At 34.9% G+C, this 18,013-nt stretch overlaps 1 protein-coding gene across 2 annotated transcripts in view; it reads right to left on the minus strand.

The window, feature by feature from the left end:
- Window positions 1-18,013, minus strand: part of CEP57 (centrosomal protein 57) — a 41,037-nt gene that overhangs the window by 21,055 nt on the left and 1,969 nt on the right. For both annotated transcript variants that reach the window (XM_032295719.1, XM_032295718.1), the window contains exons 2-4: window positions 10,683-10,839; window positions 3,482-3,661; window positions 3,007-3,128 (exon numbers count right to left, since the gene is read on the minus strand). In XM_032295719.1, the coding sequence (XP_032151610.1) occupies window positions 3,007-3,128; window positions 3,482-3,661; window positions 10,683-10,839 (459 nt within the window). The remainder of the gene's footprint in view (window positions 1-3,006; window positions 3,129-3,481; window positions 3,662-10,682; window positions 10,840-18,013) is intronic.

The following is an 18,013-nucleotide window of genomic DNA, read 5'->3' on the forward strand; positions in this document are numbered from 1 at the left end:
AACTGGACCCCTTCCTTGCACCTTATACACAAACTAACTCAAGATGCATTAAAGACTTAAATGTAAGACCTAAAACCATAAAAACCCTAGAAGAAAACCTAGGCAATACCATTCAGGACATACGCATGGGCAAACACTTCATGACTACAACACCAAAAGCAATGGCAACAAAAGCCAAAATTGACAAACAGGATCTAACTAAAGAGCTTCTGCACAGCAAAAGAAACTATCATCACAGTGAACAGACAACCTACAGAATGGGAAAACATTCTTGCACTCTATCCATCTGACAAAGGGCTGATATCCAGAATTTACAAGGAACATAAACACATTCACAGGAAAACAAACAATCTCATCAAAAAGTGGGCAAAGTATATGAACAGACACTTTTCAAAAGAAGACATTTATGTGGTCAACAAACATGAAAAAAGCTCATCATCACTGGTCATTAGGGAAATGAAAATCAAAACCACAATGAGATACCATCTCGCGCCAGTTAGAATAGCGATCATTAAAAAGTCAGGAAACAACAGATGCTGGAGAGGACGTGGAGAAACAGGAATGCCTTTACACTGTTGGTGGGAGTGTAAATTAGTTCAACCATTGTGGAAGACAGTGTGGTGATTCCTCAAGGATCTAGAACCAGAAATACTGTTTGACACAGCAATTCCATTAATGGGTATACATCCAAAGAATTATAAATCATTCTACTATAAAGACACACGCACACATATGCTTATTGGAACCAACCCAAGTGCCCATCAATGATAGACTGGATAAACAAAATGTGGCACATATACACCATGGAATTCTATGCAGCCATAAAAAAGGATAAGTTCTTGTCCTTTGAAGGGACACGGATGAAGCTGGAAACCACCATTCTCAGCAAACTAACATAAGAACACAAAACCAAACACCACATATTGTCACTCATAAGTGGAAGTTGAACAATGAGAACATATGAACACAGGGAGGGAAACATCACATACCAGGCCTGTCAGGGGCTAGGGGAGGGATAGCTATAGAAGAAATACCTAATTTAGATGATGGGTTGATCAGCAGACCACCATTATACATGTGTTAATAGGCACATGTATACCTATTAACAAACCTGCACGTTCTGCACACGTATCCCAGAACTTAAAGTATAATAATAATTTTTAAAATAGGAAAAAACAGTTCCCATAAAAAAATAAGATATCATAAGGGAGAATCAATAAAGACAAATGAATGAGGATTAACAATTTGAAAATATCAAATAATTTTTAAAAACCTAAGAATTGTTTATAGTGTTCAAAGAGATAAAGGGAAGGAACAAAAACCACAGAGTAACAGTACAATCTAAGAACAAAACTAAGTGGATGGAAAATGAAAAAATATAATCACTAAAATAAACCCAATAACATAGTGAAGAGACCTATAACACACGAGAATTAATTACTGAGGCATTTTCTCAAATATTGTTGTATGATTGCTCAAATATTTAATTCTCTCCAACAAGGACTGAAAGCTGATTGAGAGTAGAAAACATATACGGTAAGCCCTCTGTATCTGTGGATACAGATCGAATCCATGGATTCAATCAACTGTGGTTTGAAAATATGTGAGAAAAAAGCAAAAAAGCATGGTTGAGTCTGTACTAAACATACACAGATTTTTATTCTTAACATTATCCCCCAAATAATATAGTATAGCAAGTATTTACATGGCATTTACACTGTATTAGGTATGATAAGTAATCTAAAGATAATTTATAGTATATGAGAGATTGAGTATAGGTTATATGCAAATACCACACCATTTTGTAAGACACTTGAGCATCCTTGGATTTTTTTTTGAGACACAGCCTCACTCTGTCGCCAGGCTGGTGTGCAGCGGCGTGATGTCGGCTCACCATAACCTCTGCCTCCTGGGTTGAAGCCTCAGTCTCCCGAGTAGCTGGGACTACATGTGGGCATCACCATGCCCAGCTATAATTTTTGTATTTTTTAGTAGAGACGGAGATCCACAGGGGTCTCAGAACCAATTCACTCATGAATACGGAGGGACAACTGCCTGGTATTTCTTTTTTTTTTTTTTTACACTGCAGGGCATCTAGCATAAACATTAAGCTTATAAACATTAAAATTTCGCTTAATAGAGTTAAGATGTCCACAAGCTAGCATTGGTAATAAATTCAAATTCTAGATTTGTAACAGGAAAAGAAGTTTTTAAAAATATATGCAAGGCTGCACACAGTGGCTCATGCCTGTAATGCCAGCACTTTGGGAGGCCGAGGCGGCCTGGTCACTAGAGGCCAGGAGTTTGAGATCAGCCTGGCCAACATGGTGAAACCCCACCTATACTAAAAATACATATACACAAAAAAGCCAGGCATCGTGGCAACCACCTGTAATTCCAGCTACTAAGGAGGATGAGGCATGAGAATCACCTGAGCCCAGGGTGGAGGCTGGAGTGAACTGAGATCATGCCATACACTCCAGCCTGGGTGACAGAGTGAGACTATTTCTAATCAACCAATCAATCAATTTGAGACTGATGTTGCAGCTATCTTCTTACAAATGTGCAGGTTACCTAAATACAAAGACCTCTGATGTAAGAAAGCACAAAAATGCTATGCTAAATAACAATTCTCAAGAGTTTTAGAAAGTATAAACAACTTTCAAATCTGCTATCTCCCTGAGCCAATGAACAAATTTCAGAGGTACAGAGGTATAAGGTTATTTACACTTTTTATAATGTAGACTCAAAGAAGCTGACATAACTGTAAAACACCTCATAACTAACTGTATTTTTCCAGTTTAAGTAAAACGCTATCAAACACAATAATAACAACAAAAAAAGCCAATCACATCTTTAGATTTCATAACTGATGTCAAGAAATTTCAGTCCTGGGCTGTAATAGCACCATTAGTCCTCACTGAGAGAAAAAATAAGTCTTTATTCAATTAGTTTTCCCCGTAACTAACTGTTCTTGAGTATCAGTCTATGAGGAGTTTTACTTACTTGTTTCTCTAAGACAGACGTCCGCTCCATTTCTGCATGCTTTATCATATTTCTCATGTATTCCAATTGTTTTTCTAACAGGCTGCATTTATTTTCTGCAGCTAACAACTGAGATGTCAGTTCTAAAAAGAATAGAAAAGCAGAAGTCAACTCACGAAGAAAATAGTTTTAACAACTGTTAACAGGAATTGAATCTACTGTGTACACAAAAACACCTTCCATACACCTAAAAGCCTTTTCAGATTACCTAAATCATTCTCTTTTTACATGCTAGTCAAATCAGCCTTGCATTCAGTAAGTAAATACAATGTATGACAACAGCACTTGCTCCTCAAAATGCACCCAAATACAATGCAGTTTTGTAGTACTTGAAGATACCACTACAAAACACTAATGTATTTTTTTTTTTTAGAATACTTAACACTTCACCACACTTATTTTGACAGAATTTAATTTTCTTCATAATTAAACAAACCTTGATTGTGCTTTGATTCCTCATTCTTTGAATTCTCCCTTTCTTGTATCTGCTCATCTAGTACTTTCTTGTATTCACTTGTTTCTCTAGACAAGGTTTTCACACTTTCTTCTGCCTGAATCCTCTCAAGTTCCAGGCGACGAATCTTATCTTGAAGATTCTTAAGAGCAGAAAATATGGCTGCCAAATACAAACACAAACATGAATAATACAACAGCATATATGGACAAAGTATATTAAAAAAGAATAAACTCATCTAAATAAAAAATAAACTGATGGGTGAGTCCAGTGGAGGATCACTCTTGGGGAACAATAAAATGTTAATTATCTCATATTTGTTTTTTAAAAAATCAATTTAAAGACACTGAGTATTTGAAATGTTCTAGTTACTCAAGAAACCCTTATTATGGTAAAAAAAATTTCGAAGACTTTTGTAAAGTGCCAAAAAATTTAGCCAATCATACAAAGTTCACGTAACAGTCCTGAAGTACATTACTATCTTAATCATTTCGTTTTATTAATAAAAGCACCTGTAGAATCCAACTGTTAAAAACAGTCAAGCACAAAAAAAATACTATTTTCAAAATCTGCATTTTAAGTACATTATAACCCCCCCCAAGTTTGATTATAAAATTATGTTAACTGCAGTACTGTAGAAGACAGAGAAAAATACACTGAAAAATAACCAATAATCCCATTATCCAGAGGTAATGACTGGTCGTTTGGTTCTTTAAAATTTTTCCTATATGTGTAAAATAAATTGAGACAAAATATATGTAGGGTTTTTCACTTTAGGATTATTATACAGTGAGAATTCCCTCATGTATCAGTCTTAAGAGATTATCTAATAATCAGTAATTAAAAACTAAAAAAATCAAGTTACTGTGTCAAAGAACATTCACAGACATTCTAATGAGAAAAATATACTACTATTGGTGATTTTCCATTTCCACTAAAGTATAAATCTTTTCGTATACATTACTGGCCAATTTTCTCCCTTTCATGAATTTCCTTTGCCCATTTTTCTATGGGAAAAAGTTTTCTTCATTTTATTATCTGCCTTTAATTCTAGTTTGACGTACAGATGTTATGATTTTTTAAAGCAGTATACCTAACATTCTTTCCCATCATGTTTTCTTTCTTTACATACTTAGAAAGTTCTTCTCAAACTCAAGATCAGATAAACATTGTATTTTTATTATACTTATCATTTCATATGTTTACATTTAATTTGTTAAGTCATTGGAAAAGTATTTTTGAAGGAAATAAAAACTTGAAATGTCAAATTGATCATATACTAAAATCGCAAATGTATATATTAGATGCTATAATTCTTTGTTACATACATACCCTCAGACAGTTTCAGATCTTTATTCTGGATTCCTTAATAATATTAGGGAATTACTGCCAGTATTTCAATTATTAAAACTTCATAAACATTGATTCTGCCAGTCACCTGTATCACATAAATCTTAAAATGTTTCCCAACTATTCTTGCCAACTAACTATTCAGAATCATTTTGCCTAAACACTAAACTATACACTAGACTGGGAGAGCTGTTATCTTTTAAGAATTGAGTCCTCTTACTAAACACAAAGTATTCTTGTCCATTTATTAACATAATTCATTCCTTCTCCAAATTTTTTAGTGCCTAGGATATGACAGGCCTCAAATAAGACACCATTTTATTGTAATCAGCTTATTCTTGCGGGTATGCAATGAGACTACAATCTAACTGGAAAAATACGAACACGAAACACACATACAAACAAGTAGAAACCTGAAAAATCAACTGAAAAGATACTAAGAACTAAAAGAGAAGTCTAGATATAAGATTAACGCTAAAGGGAACAATTTTTTATATACCTGCAATCATCAGATAAATATAATAGAAAAATAAAATTTTAAATGTCCTTTAATGTCGAGTTTTTTTAACCTCTTCTGAACCAGAGGCAAATTTACTAAACACTTCACAATATCAAACACTTTTTGCATTCCTTCATTAAATTATACCTAAAAGTACACAATTTTGCTAATATTTTATTTCTGCATCTATATTTATTATTGAAACTAGATGGAACATTTCATTGTTGTTCTTTATGTCAGCAACTGTAGTATCACAGGGATATGCTAGGTTAACAAAAATATCCAAGGTGGGGTGTGCGCTTTCCTCTTATGTATTCTTGAATGGCTTATATATCCCTGTTTAAATGTGTAATGTTTATTGTTTTTTTAATCAAAAAATTATTGAATAAGTGCAGAAAATAATTTAGAAAACATGATTGAAAAGGAAAAGAAAATTACGCCCTAAGAAAATCTTACCATCTAGGTGTAGTAATTATTAACACTTTATTGAAATCCTTTAGATCTTAAAAATGCTTTCATATGTAAGATTTCCCTTTATTCACTGTCATATATTTACATATGAGCACACTTTAAATATAATTTATAATATTAAGCGTTTTCACTAACACCGTAATAGCTCTCATTATGTATTCAAGTCTTCATGTATGCACCTCAGTGAGCACATAAAATTGGGTTGGACTGACTTGTCAGAAGTGACTTTTTTTTTTTAATCCACAGTCTCTTTCCAAGGCCACGGCTGCAGTGTTCCAGTTCTGCTTTGACAACACTCATCATGCCCCGCTTTTCAAAGAAATATTCCAGAAGTTGCCTCACGAGGGCCTAGAGCTTTGTTCTCCAGTCTCTACTCACATTTAAAATTCCATAATCTCTGCTACTGTACCCCAACACTTAAGGCTTATACCTAATGCCAAGACTCCCAATACTGTCCCTAAAGTTTTTACCTTTAGTTCCATCCTTACTGTCCTAGCTTGAAACTTGTTTTATTTCTGTATTTTTATGTATTTTAAATTTATCTAAATTTAGGTATTTTTCCTTCTCGCTTTTAAACTAGGTATTATTTGCTTTTATTTATTATTACATGAAGCTGCTATTTTATCTATTCTGTTTGACAGTAGTGCTGTCTTCCATCCTTTTTATTTGTATGGTAGTAAGTATCTTTGTCAGCTATTTATTTTTTATGTTTCGTTTTATTTCAGGTTTTACTTAAAAAGCATTTATTGGCTTTTGAGGTGACATGATCACATTTGTCATACCTGATACATTTCACATTTTTCATTATATATTTCCTAATTTTGTTTCCTTGAATTTTTCTTATATTTTGCTATATGAAGTATAGCATATATCTTTGGAACTGTTTGCCTGACATCTACCTCTTGTTTTCGGAGTTTCCCCTTACCTCAACATGGCTATACCTACAACTTTATTATCCTTTGACAAATCTGGCTAATTGATCCACAAGGGACAACACTGAGGCCTAGACAATGCTTGTCTTCTTGGGACTTTTGTCCAAAACATCAAATCCAGATCTGGTTCAACTTAAAATAAAAAATTGTTAATAATGTTTCCTGCTAGGCAGAAAAAGCTGGTCTGTAGCTAGAAAAAATGAAGTTAGTTACAAGCCTCCCCCTTCCCCTGCCAAAAAAAAGATGGACAAAGTACCAGCCATGTTCGAGTCTCTAATGTTCTTCAAGTCCACCTGGGTCTATTTATTGCTTGGGATGTTTCTGCCATTAACATAAACACAGGTTAGTCATAGATTAAGATGGGGGGAAAAACCCAGATCCACAGTATGCATCTTTGATTTCTCCAATATTGCTGTCTTGGTAGTTCTCCACCTTTCTGACTTTTCCTACTTTTTAGTTTACTGTTTAAATGGTGGTATTTTCCAAAGCCCTTTTCTCTCTCTGCTTTCTTTCTCTGCAGAAACCCCTCTGTACTCATGGGCTTCATCCACTATTGTATCCTTGATGATGCCTGAGTTCATCAGTGCAGCATTCTCTATTACACTTCAGACTTTTCACTTGCTTATTATTCATCTCCATCTAACTCATAGGCATCTCAAATTTGATACAGCCAAAATTATATCATCAATTCCTAAGTATGCTTTTTTCTGTGATCTGTCTTAATCATATCACTAATCACCTACACTTGAAACCTCAAAGATTTATCTACCTTCCTCATTCCCGCAACAAAATATGCATAAATCTTATCTTAGTCTCCTGTTTGGTCTTGTTGCTTCAGTTTAGAGTTACTTCTGATGTAAGCCTCAGTCCAACAAACATACAGACCACATACAATGTGTGAAGCACTCTGCAAGGTGAAGGAGATAATATAATGATAATGAAGACAGTCTTTACCCTCAAGGAGCTATCGATTCTGGAACAGATGCTGCTATCTACATTTTTCTCACACCTGGAAAAAAAGTAGTTACATGAACAAAATACTATTCTGGACGTACTCATATCCTTAATTATAGTTGTTCTCAAAATGTGGGGCATAGGCACATTGAGGGCAGGGCTCATGAGGCCTTTCCCAGGGTATGTGAGGTCACCACTACTTTTATAATACTATTAATAGTAAGACTTTGCTTTTTCATTGTGTTGAAGTTTGCCAATGATGATGCAAAAGCATTGTTGGGTAAAATTCCTAATTTTAGTTCAAATCAAGGTAGTAATTATTAAACTATAATTTTTGGCACTGTATTCTTCACTTTAGGCATTGTCATAAATTCCCAGTAAGAAAAAACTAAGCCACAATTGTCCTTGATGGAGCAATAAAAATCATCAGGTTTATAAACCTTTCACACGCTGTACTCTGTACTCATTCTTTAAAGCTCAGATTATCTGTTATTTCATTCTTCCTCTGAGAGGTTTTCCTCTCCTCTAACCTCCCCAACACATACTTATCCCGGTCCCCTGCAAATGTCTTTTCAGAACTCTCTTGGTATTTGTTCATATCTCACAGCCTTTACTTTTTTTTCTGGGTGAGAAGGGGATGGTGACTTCTGTGTCTTCCCTTCCCGTTTGGAAAGAAAGTATTGTTGGATTAAAACATACACTATAAAAGGACAGTGGATTGTAATGACTATCCTGGGACATTGTTAGATTGTAATGACTATCCTGGGACACTGCTTAAACAGTTCACACCACCAGGTTCTAAAGACATAAAAGCTTATTTACTGTCTTGAAGGTTACTTTTTATCTTGTTTATTTCTCCTCTCCATCTCCTCTTCTTCCACTTCTCTTTTATTTCTTAAGACCACTGATGTTGCACTCAAACAGAATTTAGCTGTATTAGTAACATGCCTGTGCTAAAAATTTTGACTCTGTGAATATCTGCCTTCTTAATTTTTCTGATTCTTTGTTAGTAATTTGTCATTTTTTGAACTTTTTAAAAATTTCATGAGTGTAAAGATCAGAACTAGATACAATATGGTATCTAGTTGAAGGATTAATATCTAATTCTTAGATTTTGTGTTTCTGTTAGAACTTTGTTAAATGGATATTTTGCTTTGTGCTTATTTTTTTAATAAGAAACTTACTGAAACTGATTTTTGTTCTACAGTTATTTTATTATTATTTTTCGATTTTTAAATCTGTATTGTTTGAAGGTCATGCAACTTAATTTTCTTAAATTGCCAACCTGCTATACTCTGATGTATAGAACACTATCAATTGCCGTAATCATTAATTAAATCAAAATTTTCATTGTCATTGAGACACAGTATCTTATAATAAAAAGGCTTCTAGGTTAGTGATTATAGGGTACTGAAATTCTTAAAAGACATCACACTATTTAGTTACATTTATTTCAACAAACACTTCTCAGCACCCATTATAGGTTAGGATTTAAACTGGTATTTGGATATCGTCACCTACTTGGTATTTTACTGTGCAATCAGTTCAGTTTACAAAACAGTTTTATTCTGAGATTTTTAGGATACTTACAATACATATCCCATTTGAAACAAAAAAGTTCCTCAACTAATTTACAACTGCCTGTTTAGCATATGATGCCAAAAATACATTTCTTTTACCTGGAGAATCATTAACACATATAATTGTTGCAACATTAGTGACTAAACACAACTTTGTAAAAAAGGAAATGCTGTAGCATCCCAAATAAAGCAGACATTTCATTTAAACTTCACACATACATAAAGTATAAGGTAGGTATATTTTTAAAAATACAGATGAAGAAACATCTAAAAGATTAACAAATTCAATATAAGAACCATCTTTTCATTATCTGAGTGGGCCCAATCTGATAACATGACCAGAAAATTTTCTCCAGCTGTGGCTAGAGAAATATAACAGCAAAAGTCAGAGATTTGAAACACACAGAGACTCTACCTGCTGTTACTGTAGTAGACCATAAGGAAAGCATGAAGGAACAAGGAGAGTTTCCAGGAGAAAAGACTGTCCCCCCAAGTAAGAGTATGCAAAGCAACAGAATCTTAGTCCTGCAATGACAAGGAACTGAATCTCGCTAAGAATCTTAATGAGCTTGGAAGCAGATATTCCCCGGAGCATCTAGTAAAGAACAGAACCCCAGACAGCACCTTGATTTCAGTCTTGTAAGGCTCTAAACAGAGGACCCAGATGAGCCTACACAGATTTCTGACCCACAAAAAACTGAGACGACAAATATGTGGTATTGAAAGCTAAGTTCATGGTAATTTGTTAAGGCAACAAGAAAATTAATACAGATGGCAGGTTCCAGAACAAATGTATTTCAAAGTAGCCAGAAAAAAGGATGGGAAAGGTAAAAACAGAAGACATGTTAGGGATGAAGTTGGTGAGGCAGATGGGGTCTAGGTTATGAAAAATTAGGAATTTATTATGTAAGCCATGAAGAGATGCTTAATTCTGTGGAAGAGATGATGGATAATGACAAATGACAGAAATGTTGTTAACTGGGGATGTGGAGGAGAAAATGGGCAAGGAGATTAATGAGGAATGTATTATCAACATCTGGGCTACAGATGATGAATGCCTAAACCAAAGCAATGAGAACACAAAAGGGCAAAAGAACCAGTAGGCTTTTGGTATATTTCAGAAGCTAAAAAAAGGTCTTTATTCCGGACTAATAGTGGAGATGACAGAGCAGTCGCTGATGACTAAAAAGTATTTTAGCATCAGTAGTTTGGTGGATGATGATGTTTAACGGTCAATATAAGGAATACAAGAAGAGCATAATATTTTGTGGGGGCTAAAAACTGAAAGCAAAGGGGAAATACACTTTCCTTTAATTGCAAAATAATACAGGACAAAATTAAGAATTTTAAAGCAGCAAGTAAACACAAGTAACATCTATTTTGTTAGATTCGATTACCTCTGCTGTTGCTTTCTGGGTAGGCAAGTGTAGGCTTACTTGGGGAGCGTCGTAGATCACTATTAAGGAAAGGCTTATCCGATGGATACACAACGTATGGAGATGAAGAATGCCGAACCATACTTCCATTAGACCTTGATGGTTCAGCTAAGATGTTCTGAAAAATAAAGACACAAATTACCTTTCAAAAGTGTGAACCACAAATAGCAAATTTAAACCACAAATATTTATGACTGAGAACTAGACTGTCCATATAGACAACAGAAAAAAATCCACTGACTATAAACAACAGAATTCAACCATTATTTATTTTAAAGAAATACAACTTTTAAAGTGTTTCATATTAGTCTAAATATGGCCATAAGGCAGACACTATAGAAAGGAAATAATGTTCACACAACTTGAATACAACTGCTGTGCAGAAATACTTAAATGATACAATTCATGTAAATGCAGAAGTTAAAAATATATACTGTGAAATATACATTCAGAAAAATAAGTACATAATTTTACAGGACCAGAAACTGCTACAAATGACTGATCAACAAAATACTACTTAAATATTTATAGTATTCAAAACTCCAGAAAGAAAATAAGGCACTGTCATTGCCTCAAATAATTTACATTTAATTACAAAAAAAGAAAATAATTAGAAAACACTAAGGTCCATCAAACACTCAAATACAAAACTTTATTTTCACAGCATACCATTCTGTCATGAATGAGATTCTGTTAAATTTAGAATTCCACATAATAATTTCAACCCAGCAAATGCTAACTGCAGAGTTTCATTTGTTGTAGGTGACTTCCTATTGACAGATGGACCTAGACTGGGGGATGTATATAAGCTGAGGGCTAAGGTGGAAGATAGTAACTGCCAGCTGTTCAAAATTTTCAGCATCCACTTTCCTTCTTCAAAAGGCCACAGCAAACTATGTTTTTCAATTCTTACCTTTGAAGATGTCTATTTATAAAGTATCAGAATAATCTGTGTTCATTAAAGTACAAGAGCACAAAACAATCTCCTTAAACAAAGGCTATCAAGATACCTGCATTGTATTTAAATCTTATTTAAAATTAAAGCTTTTACTTTCTCGTTAAAAATTATGCAAATTTCCAGTTTATTTAAAAAAGCAAATATAAAACATTTTCTATTTATGTAAATATAAAACACACTACGGCTATGAAAATCAAAAGTGGAGACAAAAAGCTTAGCAGAGTACAGACAAGTCTTAAAAGTGGTACTCAAATAAGTGCTAAGTCTACTATAGTGTGTTCATATACCACAAAGACTAATATTTGTCATTTCCCAAGCTTAATGGCAAATTGGCATCTGGTTTTAGAGGTAACTGGAAAATAGGATGAGTTTTCAATTCTTTATAATATGGTCAAAGGTCTTGCAAAGCATCCTGAATTATTGCATAGCTTAATTTAAATATGTCACAGAGAACCTCAGGTCTTCATTGGTTATTTACAATCCACGAGAATCCTATCTAACATTCAAAGATATCAAGTGACTTGCTGACCATCCTCTGCCCAGTCGGGAATAACATTAATTATGTGATTAGCTGAATCATAAACTAGTTCCAAAATGGAACTACCTCTGTTCTACATTTTGTATGTTAGTGCACTTGCCCTTTACTCACTATTTCATATCACCCCTCATGTCCTATAAACGTTTTATTATCTGTATTTCCTGCAGTGTAAGAAAAAATGTATTTTATCTTTTGTCCTTGGTTTCAGATACAGATTCAAAAACTCCTAGAATTTCTTAAGTGATGGGGGTGTTCTTGTTAGGCTGATGAGGGGACTCAAGGTACGGTCCCTAGGATAGCTTCAGGTTTGAAGGTATCTTCTGGGAGGTGGCTGCCAGAAAAACCAACCAGTAGATTATAATGAGCTACAAATTTCATCCAGGAGTGGTGGCTCTCGCCTGTAATCCCAGCACTCTAGGAGGGTGAGGTGGACGGATCACTTGAGGTTGGTCTACAGTTCGAGACCAGCCTGGCCAACATGGTGAAACTCTCTCTCTACCTAAAATAAAAAAAATCGGCTGAGTGTGGTGGTGTGCCTTGTAATCCCAGCTACTCAGGAAGCCAAGGCAGGAGAATCATTTGAACCCAGGTGGTGGAGCGAGATTGCACCACTGCACTACAGCCAAGGGGACAGTGACACTCTGCCTGGCAAGGTGGGATGCGGCGAGGTGGGGGGAGGAAGAGTTACAAATTTCAGCCCTACACCCTGACCTCAGGGGAGGTAAGAAGCTGAGACTGAGCCCAATGACCAGGGGATAATTTACTCAATTATGTATATATGTAATGAAATCTCCATTAAAAACTCGTAAATAATGAGTTTTGGGGAGCTTCTGGATTGTTGAACATACTGATATGCTGGAAAGGTGCTGCCCCACAGAGGGTATAGAAACCCTTTCACACCTTGCCCTATGTCTCCTCCATCTGGCTGTTCCTAAGTTGTGTCCTTTATAAAATTGAAATTGCTTAAGTATAGTCTTTCCTGAGTACTGTGAGCTGTTCTTGGAAAGCTGCAGAAATCCCTTAATTTTTAGTTAGCTTGGCAGAAATGCAGATGCTGTGGGAACACTCAGGACTTTGACTGACTTGGGGGTGGGCAGTCGTGTGAAATTGAGCCCCTTAATGTATGGGTGTCTGAGCTTTATTTGGGTACTGTCAGAATTAAGATAATTGTAGGACACCCAGTTGGTGTAGGATTTTTGCTGGAGAAACCAAGTTCTAACAAATGAACTTGATTCTACTCAATAAATCTGCTGAATATTAATTATACATTTCCTCCCCAAAACAGGAAACTAAATATTATTTACAAAAGATTGTCTTTTTCAACCAAGTGACTATAACACCTTAAGAGATCAAAAGCTTTTAGGCTTCTTTATGTTTAACAAATAGCACAAATATCATAGGAAGGCTGTGTAAAAAGGAGCCTAAGTCTAACTTCCCTCTTTCCATGACTCTAAGCACTCAGTAAAAATTATTCCAACCAAAATATGATTGTAGGAGAAACTTTCAGGATTAAAGGAAAAATGTTTAACCCGATCACTATCTTTCCTGCAGCCTTTAGTTGTTAGGGCAAGTATCTCATTTAGGAACACAAAATTCAAATATTTATTTAACATCTTTTTATGACACTGTGTGAAGTATGAAGCATAATTTAAAAATGCACATAATTTGCTGTCTTTATAAGCGGAACATGCAACATAGCTGCAAGGTATTAGGTAGATTAAATTCAAATACAAAAGAGTAGGTGGGAACTGCTAAACTGGATGTAACAGAAGCTAAGCGTAAATTAAATTCTGATGCATTCAACAGAACATTGCTTCATATCAGTGTGGTAAAGGAAGGTCTTTATTAGTGTTAAAATTGATACTGGGTCTTATAGATTGATATGTATTCTGATAGGCAAACTAGAAATGGGTATGAAAAGCAATTGTTTCCAACGTTAAAGAATACATTAGTTTAGTGGGAAAAAAGAGTTTGTGTACACAAGTGGATTGAAATAAAACTGGAGAAGTCAAGGTCCAGTGATGGAAGAATGTGATGTAGAGCTCTGAGCAGTGCAATCAATGCAATAGTGTCCAAGTTTCATGTTTGAAACTAAACAAAGTTTCATGTTTCATAGTTTCAATATCCTAAACATATCAGTATACCCAAAATAAAAATCAATACGATCAACAAATATAAAAAAGCATTCAATAAAATTCAACATCCAGCCATTATTTAAAAAAATAAAAGAAAAACTATTTCCTTACGATAATATGAAGTTTTACAAAAAAACATGGCCAACATACTTAATGGTGCAAAACTTGAAATATTCCTTTTAAAATAAGAAACAAGACAAAGATATCTACATCAATTCTAGTCAACACTGTACTTCATTTCCTAGTCTGCACACTAAGATAAAAAAAAAGAATAAGATATTAAGATTGAAAAGGAAGAATCCCAATTTTAGATTATGACCATCTAAACAGAAAAAAAAATCTCAATTATGAGAATTAAGATTGCTGAATAAAATAGATACATAACAGTAATTTTATATATTAGAAAATGCAACTTATGAAAATATATATCAAACACTAGAAATAAAATGAACAAACAACATACAAGACATGAAAGTATACACATACTGAAAAATGTTAAAATTCCAAATAAACGGAGTAACATACATTCAGACAGAAGGGTCAATATCCTAAACGTATCAGTTATACCCAAATTAAGTTAGAAATTCAATAAAATATCAATCAAAATTCCAATAGCAGGTTCTAGAATTCCTACTGAAAAAAAGCAAAGGACTGATTAATATCTAATATTTATCTTGAGCAACAAGGAAGGTGACTGACCCACCTACCCCCGAGTGATTCTTAGGAGAATCACTAAGATAATGGGTATCTAAGTAGGAGAGACAAATACAACAAAGAAACAGTCGGCTAACACACCCGTACACATATGGAAATGAATATATTGGGGAAAGGATGAGTTTCCAACAAGTAGTGTGGGAACAACTGTGTATTTTAAGTAAAACCATTAAACTGAATCCCTATCTCACAGCATACAAATTAATTCCAAGTAAATTAAGGACATAAAAAGCTCCAACTTTAAAATACATAGGGAAAAAATATAGAGTACAACCAAGGCCTTGGGGAAAAGAAGAATTTCTTAAACAGAAATCACTAACCATAAAAAGACTAACACATCTTACATTAAAAGTAACAACTATTAATCAAAAGTTATCAAATACAAGCCAGAACAGTCTTAACAGACTGATAATTAACATCACAATGTTTTAAAAAAATGCCTATAAATCAATAATAATAGGCAACCCAATTGAAAAGCAGGCAAAAGACATGAACAGGTATTTCACAGAGGAAAACACACACAGAAGACTAGTAAAGGTGTGAAAAAAAACAGGGTGCATCTTCACCAATGATTAGAGGAGCACAAATCAGAAAAAGGATACCATTTCACACACACAGCAAAAATTTACAAGTGGGACAATACCATCCATTTAGAAGACATAGAATAAAGAAGACTGCTGGTATAATCACTTGATAACAACAATTTAGTATGAATGAGTAAAGCTGAAGACGCACATACTCTGTGAACCAGGTAATTCATTCAGCTGTATATGCTCAACTGTTTTCTCTCTCTCCTTTCTTGAAAATGATATGGATTGACCCACAGTACATATACCATGACCCACTACTGAGTTGCAATCCAGAGCCCAGTCTATGGTTTAGGGAAAAAAAAAAAAAATCACTGCTCTACAGTTGCCCCCGGCAAACTTTTTCCCTCAGGACCCCTTTATACTCTAAAAAAAATTTAGTGAAAAGAATGGCACTATTTTACATTTCTGCCAATCTCTTTAATGTTTGGCTTAAAATAAGGATGCTGGATTCTCTTATCTAGTTCTGTATTTGCTCTGTTGGATCTATTATTTTGCCTGATGTATTTAAGAAAATCTATTCTACCACAAACGTGGTCATTATAGAAGGATCTTGTAGACTGAGAGGGTCTTGGAGATCTCTAAGGATTGTGAGACCATACTGCACTCTAGAGAAACTTTTGCCATGTACAGCATATAAGAATGAGAACAAGACTGTTTACAGTATCTGGCAAATAAACAACAAAACCCATTAACTCCAAAGCCCATCAAGATACTGTCGTTTACTAGCTAGACAACTTTGACTCAACCTCTCTCCACCTCGTTTTGCTCATTTGAAAAAGGAAATATTAATGCCAATCTCAGAAGGTTACTGTGAGGATTAAATGAGTTAACATATGACAAGTGCTTAAAGTGCCTTTAAGGACTATGCCCGCCAGATAGTCCTATATAAATACCACATATTATAATCTTAAAAAGTGTAGTGGGGGCCGGGAGTGGTAGCTCACGCCTGTAATTCCAGCACTTTGGGAGGCCAAGGCGGCAGTATCAAAAGGTCAGGAGTTTGAGATCAGCCTGACAACAGGGTGAAACCCCGTCTCTACTAAATATACAAAAATTAGCCAGGCATGGTAGTACATGCCTGTAATCCCAGCTACTGGGAGGCCGAGGCAGGAGAATCACTTGGTTGAAGGACCTAACCAAAAAGTCAGAGACAAATGAAGAGATTAGCTCATTAAGTCCAAAGTGACAGGGCGTTTTCACCAGGGTTGTGAAAACATTACAAGGCTGACATGAAAGACACTCTTGTGTTTCAACACTTTGCTGCCCATACTTCTATATGAAATTAATTTCATTATGCCCAATCATAGTTGCTTTCCTGCCTTTTCCATGAGTCGAGTTTATCAACTCAAGAGCAATCACTCAATAAATGTTACCTAGACCTAACTGAAACCTAGTGCCCTACTTCCTCGTCATTCATTTGAGATTTACACAGTCCCTACTTCCTAAAGATGGTTATTTATGAATCTATTTGTTAAAAAAGCCTTGCCCATAAAGCATCTCGATGTACTTACAACCAGCTCCGTATGGGTTTATCAATGTCAAAAACAGTTGAATCTAACGGTTGTTAATTTTCACAACCCTGAAACCTGAATATAAGTTGCCTTCTCAGTTCATGGTATAGTTTTAACAAGTTTTCTTTTCTTTTTTTTAATGCTGCCTTATGTTAAGATCAGCTGTTTGTTAAGCTAAGTGCTTTTCCAATGCTGTTGGAAATGGCAGCCTTATTTCTGACGGGACACCTAAGCATGACCTTTTATTATGCACTAAGGAAACAACTAAAGTTAGTCATTTTTGTTTTGAGAAATGGTAACTTCCAAATTAGACCTTTTGATGTAGCAGATTGACTTATGGTTGTTATACTTTGATTTATAGAGGATCCTAGATATTCTTAGTGTACCCCTGTTACTTAGAATGTAATTAAAGCTGAGCTTAGCAAAAAAAATGTATTTGCTTTCCTACTAAACAGTCTTTGGGATTTCTGTCAATGCTACAGTAAGTACTAAGAACTGACTATATCCCAATGCCAATGCTCAGCTAGGAGGCCTTGGCATAATGCAGCTCAATTAAACATTTATTTAATATTTTATAGAGACAGGGTCACTCTGTCGCCCAGGCTGGAGAGCAGTGGCACTATCATAGCTCACTGCAGCCTCAAACTCCCTGGGCTCAAGTGATCCTCCCGCCTTAGCCTCCCTAGTAGCTGGTATTACAGACAAGAGCCATGGCACCCAAACTCAATTCAACATTTATGAGTATTCCTTATTCAGTCTCCAAATGCTTAACTTTTGAGAGCTGTAAAAAGTCCTGTTCTCCCAAGTTTAATCACATGTCCTATAAAATCTCATCATCTTCCATCT

Source organism: Sapajus apella, unplaced genomic scaffold (assembly GCF_009761245.1).
Source record: "Sapajus apella isolate SASKATOON/1434 unplaced genomic scaffold, GSC_monkey_1.0 scaffold34, whole genome shotgun sequence".
Lineage (NCBI taxonomy): Eukaryota > Metazoa > Chordata > Mammalia > Primates > Cebidae > Sapajus > Sapajus apella.